Source organism: Antechinus flavipes, chromosome 1 (genome assembly GCF_016432865.1).
Source record: "Antechinus flavipes isolate AdamAnt ecotype Samford, QLD, Australia chromosome 1, AdamAnt_v2, whole genome shotgun sequence".
NCBI classification, from domain to species: Eukaryota; Metazoa; Chordata; class Mammalia; order Dasyuromorphia; family Dasyuridae; genus Antechinus; species Antechinus flavipes.
Window position 1 is genome coordinate 261,348,584 of NC_067398.1, and position 16,482 is coordinate 261,365,065.

Below are 16,482 nucleotides of genomic sequence, written 5' to 3' on the forward strand. Positions count from 1 at the left end.
TCTTATAAGGCATGTTTTCTTAACATCAATATTCTTTCAGTGATACTATATGACTACTAATGATGGAACCCCATATGAAGGTCATCGAGACCAGAAAGAAGGGGGACCTATTACAGAGCAAGAATGAAAAAATAAAAGATGTGGACAGCCCAAATGTGACAAATACTCCCAAAATGTAAATCACTAGATTTATTGCACCAGCATTAGAAAGGAAAATTAATGGAGAATATATATAATGATATGGACTACATGTAAGAGTATATAAATGGATACATAGTGGCCAAGGCTTATGATGTCCCTGTGCAGGGAACTTATGAAGAAACTTCTTCCTCTGATGTAGATCACCTCTAATTTATAAGTTTAGAGAGCTGCTGAGGTTATTGAGAGGTTAAATTACTTTATGCCCATGGTGATATGGTTAATGTCTATTAGAAGCAAGACTTGTAAAGTCTTCCTGATTCCAGGGCTGTTGATTTTCATCTATTTATTACACACACACACACACATACACACACACACACAATGAAACATGAAAATGGCCTTTAATATAGAAATAATCGAACTCACCCAGTTGTGCTAAAAAAAGAGATACTCCTTTTCCCATGGGTTTGTAGCCCATTTTTGAAGCTTTATCTTCACTTAAAGACTCCTTGGACTTTGTCTTAGAAAAAAATAAATAAAATATTTTAATAATGCACTTATTTATGAATTAAAACTAGCTTTATCTTTATTTTAGTTAATTAATTTTAGTTAATTATATTACTTTTGACATAAGGATATTTTCTGTAAGGTATATTAACTTATCTCAATACTCAAGACTTTTTAAGGATCTGTGATAATTTTGGTGTTTGCACTACTTCTGCTGCAGGAAGTGTCCCTGGTGATAGAGCCCTGGTGATAGTTTTCAAAAGCTGAATGGTACGGTTAGAAGATTTCATTACATGGTGGCCATCCATCTGACAAGGAAGCTCTATGAACTTAGAAAGGCTAAACCATAGATAACGAGTGCACACTTTCTGGGCTTTCTGATTTGGTAGGACTTGCTGAAACTTATGCTCCCTTAGGATAGCCTTCAAGAACCTAGGATCATTTCCATGTCAAGAAGAGGCATCAACTAGTACTTAAATGAACCTTCTTAATCATGATAAAAATATTCAGATTTGTGCTTCTTAAATGAATCATTAAAGAGGTTCAAATACCTGCAAACACAACTGAAAAACATTTATGTCCTTATGGGATTAAAGAAGCACTATTTATAACGGATGTATAACCACTGCTGGATTATTGTTAGTTAGTTAGACAATGCAACCCACTATTTGCTAATTTGCAAACCTCAGATTTCCTCATTTTGATAGGCTCCAAGGACTGTCCTAACTTGCTGGAGGAAGATTTTGCACTGGCGAAGTGAGTGACATCAGAATCGAAGCTGGTAAAAGCACTCATGCTCCTGAGCGAAACATTCTAATAAACAACAAATACACAGTTGTCACAAGTGATGGTTCTCTGAGAAGAGAGAGGAGGAGGTTCCTCTTTGTTAATTAAGGTGAAGTGAAAACAAAGAGCACCAATAATGATGAAAGAAAACTCAGAAGGAAGGAAAAGATGAACATGCATCAAATCGGCAAAGATGATAAAGTGCAAAACAGAGGTGTTAGAATTATAGAATCAGTTAATAAGCACAAACAGGCCTCCCACAAGTCAGACACTATGCTGGGCACTGGGGCCACATAGACAAAATGGAGCCATTCTCTGCCAAGGAGGAGCAGACCAACTTATGTACACATTTAAGTAGACATCAGATGAATGCAAATCAAATACAAAATCATTTCAGGTAGAATCTTTTTAGGGGGCAATCTGTTAATGTATAAGAAAAATTACAGAAACAATCATAAACTCTAATCCAATAATTCCATTAGTGATGAACATTTATATAGTACTTTGAGGTTTGCAAAATCCTTTATATCGTCTCAATTTATCCTCACAACACAACCCTGAGAGATAAGTACAATTATTTTCTCCATTTTACTGGTAAGAAAACTGAGACTAAGGTCAGACAGTATCATGGTGATAGGGATTTGAGTTATTCAGACATCTGTGGGAGCTAGCTCACTCTCTCTTCCCTCCCTTTCCTCCTGCCCCAAGAAACTAATAATTTCTTGGCTTGCACTAATATTAACTTCATCCTTTAATAGGTGGAAAGAATCAATAAAAGAAAATTCTCTGGAATTTCATCTCTGAATCTCATCCAAAAAGAAGACTTTGCTGCTAGGGGATGGAAATAGCAAACCTGAAGAAAAGTGACCACTCTGTCTTAGAATTTGAGATAGACAAAAAGAGGAAAGCTGAGAATAATTTGACTTGCAACAGAAGTTTTGAAAGGGATTTCAAAGAGTTCAGAGAAAGACAGACTTACATGAATTCTACAAAAGGAAGGGGAAACATTCAAGAATGAAGACACAAGAGAAACACTTCTGATTTGGAAGAAAAGGAAACGTTTAAAAATATGCATGCACAAAGAACTCACTAACCACCTTGTATTTTAAAAAGATACATACAGAAGATGAAAACTTGGGCAGATAACAGAGGATAAACAAGAAGAAATATGGCATGGTCCTATAAACATATTGTCAAGAGTGCTAAAGTTTTTAAAAATGCAAGGAATGCTAAGACTAACAAAAGGGATCCTTTTACCTCAATTGGGAGAAAGTATATCAGAGTAAAATTTGGATTGCTATACTAGGAGTTTATGATAATGAATTAGAGTAAGGGTTCTTTTTTTTCCACTTAATAGTATTTTATTTTCTCCAATGACATGTAAAGATAGTTTTCAACATTTACTTTTATAAAATTTTGATTTACATTTTCTCTCTCTCCTTTCCTTCTCTCCTTCCTCCCCAAGACAGCAAGCAGTCCATTATGGGTTAGATATGTACAATTATATCAATCATATTTCCATAGTAGTCATGTTATGAAAGAAGAATCAGAATAAAAGAAAAAAACTAAAAGATAAATAAGAGAATCCGTCAATCTGCATTCAGATTCCATAGTTCTTTCTCTGTATTTGGATAGCATTTTCCATCATGAGTCTTTTGGAATTGTATTGCTGAAATGAGCTAAGTCTATGAAAATTGATCATTGCACAATGTTGCTGTCTTCTTGGTTCTGCTCACTTCATTCAATATCAGTTCATGTAAGTCTCTACAGGCCTTTCTGAAGTCAGCCTTCTGATCATTTCTTATAGAACAATAGTATTCTATTCCATTTACATATCACAACTTGTTCACCATTCTACAATTGATGGGCATCCCCTCGATTTTCAATTTTTAGTCACCACATAGAGAGCTGCTATAAACATTTTGTACAGTTGAGTCCTTTTCCTTTTTTTTATAATGCCGAGTTTTATAGCCCTTTGGCCATAGTACCAAATTACAGACAAGGATTCTTTTTTTTTTTTTTTTTTTTTTTAACAATAGCTTTTTATTTTCAAAATACTTGCAAAGATAGCTTTCAACACTTACCCTCTGCAAAACTTTGTGTTCCAATTTTTTCTCCCTCCATTTTCCCCTGCCCCCCCAGATAGCAAGTAATTCAATATAGGTTAAACATGTGCAGTTCTTCCAAACATAAGAGCCAAGTCCATTAGAGTTGATTATCATATAATCTTGTTGCTGTGTACAATGTTCTCTTGGTTCTACTCACTTCACTCAGCATGAGTTCATGTCTCTCCAGGCTTTTCTGAAACCATCCTGCTGATCATTTCTTACAGAACAATAATATTTTATTACATTCATATACCATAACTTATTCACTGATGGGCAACAGTCAGTTTCCAGTTCTTTGCCACTACAAAAAGGGCTGCCACAAACATTTTTGCATATGGGGTCCTTTTCTTATCTCTTTGGGATACAGACCCAAGAGAGATACTGCTGGATCAAAGAGTATCACAGTTTGACAACCCTTTGGGCATAGTTCCAAATTGTTCTTCAGACTGGTTGGATCAGTTTACGATTGTTGGTGTCCCAGTTTTCTCACATCCCCTCTAAAATTTATCGTTATCTTTTCCTGTCATCTTAGTCAATCTTACCTCAGACTTAATTTTGAGTTCTCTGATTAATAGTGATTTAGAGCATTTTTCTGTATGACTAGAAATGGTTTTAATTTCTTCATCTGAAAGCTGTCTGTTCATATCCTTTGACCATGTTATCAATTGGACAATGGTTTGTATTTTTATGAATTTGAGTCAATTTTCTATATATTTTAGAAATGAGGCCTTCATCAGAGCCCTTAGATGTCAATTTTCTTTCTTCAGTTTCCTGCTTCCCTTCTAAACTCGTCTGCATTGGTTTTGTTTGTACAAAATCTTTTTAATTTAACATAATCAAAATTGTACATTTTGTATTTCATAATGTTCTCTAGTTCTTCTTTGGCCTCAAATCCCTTCCTTTTCCATATATCTGAAAGATGAACTATCCAAGAACAATGGTTCTTAAACTAGAATCCTTGAAATTGGTTTTTAAAAATAATATTTGATAACTCTGTTAGTTTCAATATGGTTCATTTCTTTCAATATAAAACATTTCTATGTATTTTATGTCTTTAAAATTATTTATTAATTATTGTTATCTGCCTTCCAAGGTTAGTATGAAGATAAAATGAGAGAATATTTGTAAAGCACTATGTAAATCTTTAGTGCTATATAATTGCAACCAGTTATTAAAAAAACATCCTTCTCAGAAAAGATCCATGGCTTTTACCAGGCTACAAATGGGGCCCATAACACACACACACACACACACACACACACACACACACACACACACACACTAATAAGAAAACCTGGATATGAGAAAGAGGAGGGAGTGGGGGACAGAAAATAGAGATGCTGAACTATTATTTTACTTCTGGGCTTGTCATTTGGCATTTAGAAAGAGTGATAAATGAATGACTCAAGCAAGGCACTGGGAGTCACCAAATCCTGAAAGACTTGACGTGAAGTCCTCCTGAATACTGGGTAGATGTTCCATAGAAGGAAAAAAAAGCATGAAAGAAGATATGGAAAGAATGATCATAATGACAGATCCCTTGAAGTAATAGGAATATAAAGAAGTTTACAAAAACCTATTAAATAATAAACAATGAAGCAAGCAGTCCCAAAATATACTGACTACAGCTATAGAAAGAGAAGAATGTATACACAGATATAGACACACATGAACAGAGAACAAAAGGAGTAACATAGGGAATAATTAACATTCTGTTATGGAAAAGTATTGTATATAGAAATTCATTTTAAAATACAAAATAATTATAAATATATGTCTGTTTTTTTTTTGTTTAATGTTAAACACATAAATTGAACTAACATTTTGGTTTTTCCTAGGTGGAATAGTGGATAGAGTGCTGGAGCTAGAATCAGTAAGACCTGAGTTCAAATGTGATCTCAGATACTTACTAGCTGTATGACCCTGGGCAAGTCACTTAACCTTATTTCCCTTTGTTTCCTCATCTGTAAAATAAGATGGAGAAGGAAATGGCAAACAACTCCAAGAAAATCCCACATGGGGTCAGGAAGAGTTGGACACAACTGAAAATGACTGAATGACAGTAAATTAGCTGCTTTTTGAAAATTGTGTGCTTCTTTCAGGAAAAGTCTTTTAAATCCTTCCCTGAAATTCTTCCTACTTTTGGCAAGAGCAAGTCAGTACAGTTTAACTGTCCCTTCACATCCTGACTTTCTCCATCGTGATTTCAATATATTGTGAGTTGGCACAAGAAATTAAATGGGAATTTTGGGAGATTTACAGACTATGCAGGAGATATGTGAAAGTCAGCAGATGAAACAGAAAAGACTTGGAAACTCAGAAATGCATAAAATATTTATATACTATTTTAACTTAACATTGACCTAGATATAGCTTGTGACTAAATATTAAAACCTAAATTTTACAACAAGGTACTATAAACATCCTATTAAAGAAAAAAAAAAGGAAAAATTCTAATCTGATAGGAAAGAAGAAGCAAAAAATTTTACAAAGATTTTCCAGATTGTAGGAACACCATGCCCTCAGTCCCTGCAATGTGGAAGGGAAAATTGTATACAGAAGATTAAGCTATTCCAGAAAAAGTATTTGTTGTATTAAAATTATTAAATTTGATTTTTTACCTGTTGTGTACTTATATATTTAACTGCAGTAAAATCATCATTTGTGTGACTTCCTTGTTGTTGTTTATCTGTCTGTGTTGTATCGGAAAAAAGTGCACAGCCTAACAGAGCTTCAAAGAATTCTAGAAAAACCAGCTGAAATATAAACAAATATTGATATTATTCATCTCAACAGACACATCTCCTTCTGGGTGGTGATCTTCATTTTGTAAGGAAAATAATGATCAGAGTGCCCCTAAAAAGTAATGCCTTGTATTTATGAAATGTATTTAGCTGTATAATAAATCAGTGCATCTAAAAATCTGTTTACATTGACATATTTTAAGCAAATTCTTCGTGTAGGAAAAGTACCCTCTTTAAAAGCATTTAGGATTATTCTTTCATTTCTGCTACATGGTGCTGAAAGGAGGAACAGCACTTTCTTTTGCAAATAGAAGACAAAACATACAAAAACATCAATTCTTACATATGGCATTATAAAGCCAGACATTTAGTTGAATTTGTCAAAGGCTCAGATGTAATAGAGATGACTACAGACAGATGGTATGATGTAGGGGAGCTAGGTTTACAGTGGATAGAGTGCCAGGCCTGGAGTTTTTTGGTCTCGGGCACTTATTAGCTGTGTGACTCTGGGCAAGTCACTTAACTCTTTTTGCCTCAGTTTCCTCTCTGCAAAATGAGCTAGAGAAGGAAATGGCAAACCATTGCAATATCTTTGCCAAGAGAACCTCAAACTGAATCTGACACAACAGAAATGACAAAATAATAACATGACACAGATAGAGCACAGGATATAAAGCATGGAAGATCCAAAGGTAAATTTTGTCTCAGACACATACTAGGTATGTGACCCTAGGCAAGTCAATCTCAGTTTCCTCATCTTTCTCATAGAGCTAATGTGAAGATCAAATTAAAAATAGGTGCAAAACACTATGATAACCTTAAAATGTCACAGAACTATTGGTTATCATCATCATCATCACCGGATTCCTCATTTCTGCATTCTTCTAATTTTATCAACTGGAATCATTTAATTACTACTTATAAATTGAGCTGCTCCAGCCGCTCGCCCTCCAGACTCTGGGACCAATGCTGAACCTCCTTAGAAGAAGTCCAAGGAGACAACTGCTTAGTGTTGCTTCTTGGGCCTGCCCTAATCATCTAGTCCCATTCTGCAGTAATTCATCTGTTTAAGGAATTTCCTATTCTCAAAATTTAACCTCTATAATTGGTCTAATGATATTTGCTATCAGATCTCCCAGCAATGTCCACTGCCGATTTATTCCATCTCTATCAATTGTCTCCTCTGTCCAACTCTACCCAACCTGGACTTGGGTAGCCTATGAATCTTGGACTTTTTAGACATTTGGCTTATGATACTTGTCTTTCCTTTACTTTTCCATCCCAAGTGACTTATGTATCTAGTTCAAATCTATCTTGGATTCAGGTTCTTGAACATTTCAGTCTTAAATGACAGACACTAACCCTGCTTCCAGGTTTCTAGGAGTCACCCAACCTGAAAGTTCTGCCTATACCTAATATTCTGACTTCCCTGTCTGGTCTCCTTAAGATTGCTTGAAATCAGTTTTTAATAGAATTCACCTGGGAATTGTAGTTAGACAAGTCCAATTTAACTTTTAAACCTAAAACTACCACAAGTCTTGCCCTCCTATGAAGTTACAGGATTAAAGGAGTGGAGAGGTGGGGAATTTAAATATATAGTTTATTATCTGAGATAGGTTAAAAAAAATCTGTTATGTTAATGCCTTAGAAGAAATCAATTTATCTATCTATTAGAAATTGGATCACAGAGGGTATGGGACACAGGAAGAGAAATTTCAATAAAGTTCCAGAAATGGGAATAAATTTGTGGTAGGGGGAGCTGGTGGCTAGTGAAGAGGGAAAAAAAGACTACTTTAGATTGTGTCTAAGGCCAGTTTCAGCTAACAGAGCTGATTATGCAAAAGGAAAGTCTTATCTATATATATCCAAATGCAAACATTGTTTGTTAAGGATTTTATACAAAATTATAACTTTGAGCAGGCTTTGGGCACTGATTTCACTGATATTCATATATCACTCTAAATTTTTACACATTCATGAGGTGACTTGAGATGAAATTTTGGGGAAAAATACAAATCTACATCTGTAACACATACAACTTTTATAAAAATGAAACAAATGAGACATTTACAAAAATTATCTTAGTTAAAGCAAACAATCTATCAATAATTATAATTTTATATGATTTCTGTTTCATTTATTTTTGGTTTACCTTGACAAGAAATTTTTTCATTCTTAATATTCATCTGTATGCAAGGGTTTTTGACCTGGGGTTCCATAAATTGTTTTTAACAGCATTTTAGTGTCTATATTTCAATTGGCTGATAAAATCAATTGATAAAATTGATTTCCTTTCTAATCATATGTATATTATTTTATGCATTTAAGATACTATTCTGAGAAGAATCCACAGGTTTCATTGGACTGCCCAACATGCCTAGAATACGCACTAAAAGATTAAAAATTTCTGACCTCTCAAGAGCATTTGGCCATAGAGAGCAGGACTCAAAATCAAAAATTCTGGGCTCACATCCTGCAGCTGACATATGCTGACCAAGAGCAAATCATTTAATCTCTCAGTGTCCTAAACTCTGATTATACTCTCAGATTATAAACTGTAAAAGAGTTGTTTGTTGGCACTGTCAGTATTTTCCCTTTTATCAGCCTACCTTGATGAAATCCCTGGTTCTGAACATTCATCCATACTTGCCCAATTTAATCACAGATCTACTTTCATCTTTTATCATTGTTGTTTTTCAAGCAACTCTTGGTTATAGCACACCTTATTACAGACAAAAAGCTGTAGTCATTGTGGTTCTTCTCTACTTACTTCAAGCTCAAAGTTGCTATCAATTCCATCATGCATGAAAGGATTATCTTCTGCTATGATTTCCACAAATTTGGTTGCTGTTAAATTTTTAGTTATTATTTTAAAATCCTGTAGGAACAAATACTCAAATAGCATCTGTATTAGCATAAATATATAAAGCAGAAATAGCTTTTATATGTATACATTTATATGAATGTAAATTATAAATATCTTTAAAATTGCAATGATAATATGAAAATATATAAATTGAATGCCCTTACTATTTTTCTATAATTTTAGATTAAAAACTATTTCTGAAAAACAAGAAAAAAATTTAAAAATGTCTCTTAGTCATTTCATTCAGCTTCAGTGAATTCAAAAATCATTTCTACATATCCAACTCTCATCTCTCTTGAGTTCCAGTTCTTCATCTTTAGCTCCTTGTCTTCACCTGGATGTCCCAGTGGTATCTTAAACTCAACCTATCTAAAACTTAACTCATTTTCTTTTTACTTTCTTTTTATCTCTTCTAACTCCCCTATTTCTGTCAAGGGCATTATAAACTCTCCAATCATTCAGTTTGCAGCCAAGTAGTCATCCTTGACTCTTCAGTTTTCATCATTGCCACCTCAATCTATATATTTACCAAGTCTGGTCAGATTACATCTACAACATCTCCTAAATTTGTCCCTTTCATTCCACTCACAGGGCGATCACTCAGTTCAAATCCTCATTGCATCCTATTTGGACTAATGCAATAATTCCTTAATTAGTCTGTCCCTTTCCAATCCATCTTGCACTCAGCAGTCAACTAATATTGTTTCAGTGATTCCCTATTGTCTCTGAGATAAAGTATAAATTATTCCTCTGATTGACATTTAAAGTTCTTCCCAATCAAGTTCTAAACTTAATATCCTAGACTGAATTTACATAGTTACCCATCATACATTGTAAATTCCAAATAAATTCAAGGACTTGTTTTTGGTTCATGATATTCGATCTTTGTCATATGTTTGCAATACTCTATATCCTCATCTCTTCCTCTTGGAATTAATCTTAGCTTCCTTCAACATTCAAATTAAGTGCTGCCTCCTACAGAAAATCTTTCTCTTCTGTTATTAACTGATCTCTTCAGTTATTATCTCTGAAATTAGTTGGTATTTACTTATCTGTACTTTTCCTCAAGTAAAATGTAAGGCCTTTGAGAGTAGATATTGCTTAATTTTTGCCTTTATATCTGCAGCAACTAGTAAGTAGTATGTTTGGCAAAGAAAATGCTTAAAACAAATGCTTGTTGAATTACACTGCTTTTTAATTCTTCCAAGAGCCCCATTTAATATCCAGTGATCATGAAAACCCACCATAATTAGTACCCTTATTTTTTTCCTATCATTCTAGAAAATCTTTTCCTTTCTTTTATCCAAACCTAAACAACTAAGTATGCAAATTAATTATGAAAGTTTCAAAAGTGATTACCTTCAACATCCAGAGGAAGTATCTGGTTTTCATTGTTAATTCATGAGGGGGATGAGCGTTTGGTCTACAGTAAGCTAAATAAACCTCCCAGCATTTCTCAATATAATTCATTGCATAAACAGTCCGCTGTGGGTCACAGAAGAAATTGCCTAAAAAAATACAAAGGAAAATTAAAACATTCAAATATAATTATGTATAGCAGTCTGAGGGATTTCCATCCACTTCTACTTGCAACCTTCTTTCCAATTTTGAACAACTGATTAAAACAAAGAATATTTTATTAAGACATGTATGGTGTTAAGAGATTGGTACAAAAGGAACTGAAAACTGGTATCAAGTAAAATGGTGAAAAGATGTGCTGGGAGCAAGAGAGAGGTTACATGGAGGACAGAAGCAACTGGGAGATTTGTATTTATTTATTGCTGTTCTCATCTTGCAATTAAACACAACACCAAAAGATTCTAGGACTGAGGGACAGGGGACTACCTATTGGCCAGGCAACCAATCCATGAGAAGTGTGAGGAACAAAAAGAATATACTACTTCAGAGGTCCCAACTTTCCACCTTAAGCTGCAGGAAAAAGGTAATATGGGAGGGAAGAATCACTTGGGATTGTTAAGCAATTAATCTCTCTCTCAAAAAACTCCTATCTTTCTCCTAACACTGTCTGTACCCTGGGGACAAAGTCACATCTGGACTATTGCAACAGCCTCCTGGTTGATCTTTCTGCCAAGTTTCTCCTTATTGCAATCCATCTATTCATTTGTCAGTGATTTTCCTAAGGCACAGGTCTGACCACATCTATCCCTCATTAAGCATTTAACAAGTGTTTATTGACTGATAATAGAGGTTTACAAATATCTGTGCTTTTAATGTTTTTTTAATTATTTAAATTAAATTATTTTTAAATATCTGAACCAAAATGGTAACCACTTTTTGGTTACCATTTTATTTACCCTCACTTTTTTTTTTGGCCAAACTTCATTCTAGAATAATGATAAATTGCATGTCTACAAATCAAGGAATAAGTTTCAACTTTCTGAGTGGTTCTACACATACATGTCACAAGTTTCTTGGCTATGGAAGAAAGTAAAAAGATTTCCTAGAATATACCTCGATCTTTTCTATCACAACACTTCAACACAAGAATGGCAATTATATTTAGCGAAGCTTATTTTATTGTTACTGACAATTTTTCTTACCTTTTATCTGACAGGCATTGGGAGTAATTTTATCAGTCATCATTCTTGAAAAACACACACAGAGTGATGGAGTTCCATTTCTGTGATTTAAAAAATTGCAGGTAATAGTTTACTATGAGAAAACCATAATGAAAATCTGGTTTAAGGATAAACATCTAGTTGTGGCTCCATCTGAATAAAACTTTTCAAAGTTATTTGCAATGTAAAGATTAAATTAAAAGATTTTTGACTCTGGACCTTTATATCTTTGATGCTCTTGTTGCTAACACAACTGGAATATTTTTATTTCTTTCTGTGAACAGATTCCACCTGGAAAAGCAGTAGAATTTCTGGGTATATACCCAAAGAAAGTCAAAGAAAAAAAGAAAGGCAAGGCCTACAAATACTAAAATAAATATGCTTATTGGTGTCTTTTTTGTGATAACAAAGAAATGAGAACAACTGTGTGCTCCTTGATTGAACAGTGATTAATTAAATTGTGGTGCACAAATCTAATTAATAGAATATTATTTTAGTATAAAAAACATGAAGAAATGAGAAAAATATGGGAAGACAAATGAATGATGCAGAATCAGGAAAACAGCACAATAATTGCAACAAGATGAAAGGAAAAAACAAAATCCCAAACTGAATACTGGGCTTAGTAATGACCAAGCTAAAGAGCATCCAGGTGATACAGTGAATGAAATGCTGGACCCACAGACCTACCTGAATTTAAGTTTTAGATACTTAGGTAGCCAAGAAACTTGTGATATGTATGTGTAGAACCACTCAGAAAGCTGAAACTTATTGCTCAATTTGTAGACATGCAATTTATCATTATTCTAGAATGAAGTTTGGCCAAAAAAAAAAGTGAGGGGAAATAAAATGGTAACCAAAAAGTGGTTACCATTTTGGTTCAGATATTTAAAAATAATTTAATTTAAATTCTTCTATTTGTCTCATTTTCTTCATTTGTAAAATGAAGATAATAATAACATCTACCTCTTTAGGTTTGTGGTGAAGATCAAATAAGGGATACAATATAAATGTTAGCTACATGCCTGGCACATGATAAATACTATTTAAATGTTATCTATTATTGTTAGTCACAGAATAGAATTAAAGAAAATGTAGAAGAATGTGACATAAAGTGTTGCACATGTCATACAATGTTGATGTGTTGGTTTCTAGAATAGATTTATATTTGGAAGAGACCTCAGATACAACCTAGTACAATCTCTTCATTTTATAGTTGAGGAAACTGGGATTCAAGGAGATTTAATGAACACCACCTTTGGTTTTGTTGAACTGCTTACCAACTCCTATCTCCTTTTTTTTTTTTAACAAAACAAAAAGACCCCAACCCTTTGTTTTAGGGGAAAACTGGCTTTTTAGGAGAAAGGAGAAAAAAATTTGGAAATGAAAGTTATTTGCATATAAAAGATACAAAAGGATATTTTTTAAGTGAGAAAAATAAAAGTTATTTGCTTTAGTTTTTTTTTAGTCTAAAAGTTTAAAAATCCCCAATAAATTAAAGCCAGAAAGGGAAAGAAGAAAATAGAAAAATCCAAAAAAAAATTTCTGCTTCTATCTTAACCACTTATGTGATAGCTCTTATGGCACTTGAATTCAGAAACATCTTTTTACTTGAGAATTACCACCAAAAGCATATAATATGTTTGAGATTGCAAAATTTGTGTGTGTGTGTTGGGAGGGAATGTTATGGGCCAGAACTCTGAACTTGAAACAAAGGATTCTAACAAGGTACTAAGTCAGTGGAATTGATAGAGACAATAGTTATCTAATTTAGCATGGTTCAGTATGATTGATTTATTCCTGTAAGGAGATGTTATGGGCCAGAACTTGAAACAAGGTACTCAGTGGAACTGAGGAGACAGTGGTTAAATCTAGTTTAGCATTGATTTACTCCTACAACAAATAATGGTTTCCTAGTGATATAATGCTTGGTTTTTACTCAGTGTACAGCATATAAGCAAGAAGCTTTCAGGGCCAGGAGGACAAGTACACTAGAAGCTCTTGGAGGCTGAGACAGATTCATTCCCTCATCCACCTTTATGGTGGCTGGAGGCTGAAGCACACACCTTTACATTCGGAGAGATTCCCAGGGCAGAGAAGGAGGCAGGAGCTCAAGCTCTTGGAACTAAGGAGAGAGATAGGCCTCTAAGAAAGCTAACTGGAACCCAGGAAAAGAGACAAGATTTTGAAAGAGACAATAAAGGATTTGGACTTTAACACCTGGCTATACTTGTGGTGATTACTGAACTGAAATGAAAGCTGCCTCCAGAGACCCAAGAAAACCTCTATAAAGAACATTACATTTTAGAGAGAACATTACAGGGGAGGATGAAGATCTTAATTTAGCAAAATTTCAAGAAAATTAGACAGTTGTATAGCAAAAAAAAAAAAAAAAAAAGGAGGGGAGAGAGGATTTGATTCCCATCTCATTCTGTAGATTAAATGGAATCAATGATTTAGAAGTAGAAGGGACTAGGATTCCAACAGCCAAAGTGAGTCCTTCTTATTTTTATAGATGATAAAACTGAGAAAGCCTAAGAAAGTGACTTGCCCAGCAATGTGCAGATTATTAGTGCAGAGCTAAGACCTGAACTGACACCAAATCAAGAATATATTGTTTCTAAATCCCAAGCAGATCAATGAACTATTTTTAAGTGAAAGAAAGGAAAAATGAAATATTAATAAAGTAGGGGAAATGAGAAAAATTCTGATCCATCAACAAATAAAAACTCAGGGATCTAATTATGTAAAAATAGTTTTTGCACCAGAAAAGTAAGGAAAAAAACTTTCACATCTGATGAGAAATTGTTATCCAAAATTTGTAAGGAAGTGGCTAAATTTACAAAAAATAAGGTTTATGGCTCAATGAACAAATAGGCAATTCTCAAAAGAAGAAAGAAAAATTGTTAATCATTACGTGGGAAAACTGTTTAAACAATCAGAAAAACATAAAATAACTTTGAGCTCTTACCTAATATCTTTTTTTTTTTTCCCTGAGGCAATTGGGGTTAAGTGACTTGCCCAGAGTCACACAGCTAGGACTTGCTAAGTGTCTGAGGTCGAATTTGAACTCAGATCTTCTTGACTTCAGGGCTGATGCTCTACTCATTGCACCACCTAGCTGCCCCACCCTTACCTAATATCAATTAAATTACTAGAGATAGTTTAAAAAAGAACAAAATTTTAAATTGGTGAGGCTGTGAAGAAAGTATACCATTAAACTGCTGATAGAATTATATTTTGGTACAGTGTTTTTAGAAAGTAATATGAAAACACACAATAAGCTGAAAACAAATAAACAAACCAACTATTCCAGTGTTCCTGTTATCAGCATACCAAATGATGTTACTTAAAGGACAAAAAAAGGATAGTTATTTACTATCCAAAAAAAAAATTGCAGAGCTTTGTTTATGACAGCAGAAAACCAAAAAATAACAGGTACTTCCACCAACAAAACTAAGCCAAGACCAAAATTCAGAGCCTTCACAACAGACTGGAGTCAATGTGAGGAGAGGATGAAGAAACCTGTGCAATGACAAATCCTCTCTCTATAATGGAAACCATTAATGATATCCTTGGGGAAAGGGCATATTAAAGTTATTTGTAGTCTCTCTCATCCACATGAAGGGATAATTCCTTTTTCCAGATTTCCTGGCTTCAGTTAATCAGTGACATGTGGCTAGGAACACCCCCATCTATGTATGAGAGGAAAATTTAGAGTTTATGAAAACTTAAGAACAACAAGAATTATTGGATTAAGAATGTAGCAAGGGTACCTAAAACGGGGGGGGGGGTGGAGGAGTAAGAATCTACATAAAACAGAGGAATAAAAAACTAGAGTTTGCCTTCTTTTAGTACAAGTTATTTTTTATTTATTTATTTTAGTACACATTATTCAGAGAATGAGGTCCAATGGAGAAGAGATACCTCTCTTGCAATCCTATAAAGCAAGAGGCTTATATGGGTCTCTGGAGTGAAAGTGGGATTTCCTGAAAAGAATATCATATCAAGTGTTTATGGGGTACTTGGAATACTTATACACTGTTTTATATTTTCCTTTAGGATGATATAAAGGCTATTCATTACATAATATGCAATGGTATCTTGCATATTTGTATAAGAACTGAGAACTCTTTCTCACATCTTAATTATAAGCTAGAATAGTCTGAGTGGGAGCAAAATAAGCCAAATTATTTGGGTGAGGAATATGTCCCCAAGATTGACATCACTTCATGTAAGTTCAGAGGTGGAGTTCAAGGACATAGGTAATATAATGTATGAAGACATGAATGAATGAATGAAGAGATAATAACTCCTTCGCAATCTAATGCCATACTCATGCTTGCCATGATGGGGAGATGAGCAATGACAGAGTGACAGAATGCCAGGAACAGTGAAAACTCTTATGTGCCCAGAGATCTCATTAGTAGTTTCCTGGCAGCATCCCTGAAGTATTAGCCAATTGTGTTTTTTTGGTATTACCAGTGATAGAGTCAGTAACCCAATCAATTTGATGAAATTGCCTATGAATCTTAGAAAAAATAGCCTGGTACTTCTTGAAACTGTTGTTTGACATGGCTTGACAGTAAGGAAATTTGGTGAGACTACCAATGATCTGCTCTATAACTTATACTCTGCCTTTGTTATTACTGTAAAGCCTTTGACTTAATTTTGCATTCCTGACTTATTTGTGTACTACAAATCAATAAAATATACTGGAATATTTGATGTCCATGTGGAACTTATTTAAA

At 34.0% G+C, this 16,482-nt stretch overlaps 1 protein-coding gene across 3 annotated transcripts in view; it reads right to left on the reverse strand.

Annotated features, from left to right (window-relative positions):
* The window catches only part of RSPH10B (radial spoke head 10 homolog B), a 53,051-nt gene that overhangs the window by 10,519 nt on the left and 26,050 nt on the right, over positions 1-16,482 (reverse strand). For 2 of the 3 annotated variants that reach the window (XM_052000824.1, XM_052000833.1), the window contains exons 13-18: positions 11,714-11,793; positions 10,512-10,660; positions 9,057-9,164; positions 6,164-6,298; positions 1,333-1,461; positions 568-661 (exon numbers count right to left, since the gene is read on the reverse strand). In XM_052000824.1, the coding sequence (XP_051856784.1) occupies positions 568-661; positions 1,333-1,461; positions 6,164-6,298; positions 9,057-9,164; positions 10,512-10,660; positions 11,714-11,793 (695 nt within the window). The remainder of the gene's footprint in view (positions 1-567; positions 662-1,332; positions 1,462-6,163; positions 6,299-9,056; positions 9,165-10,511; positions 10,661-11,713; positions 11,794-16,482) is intronic. The other variant, XM_052000838.1, reaches the window with a different exon arrangement.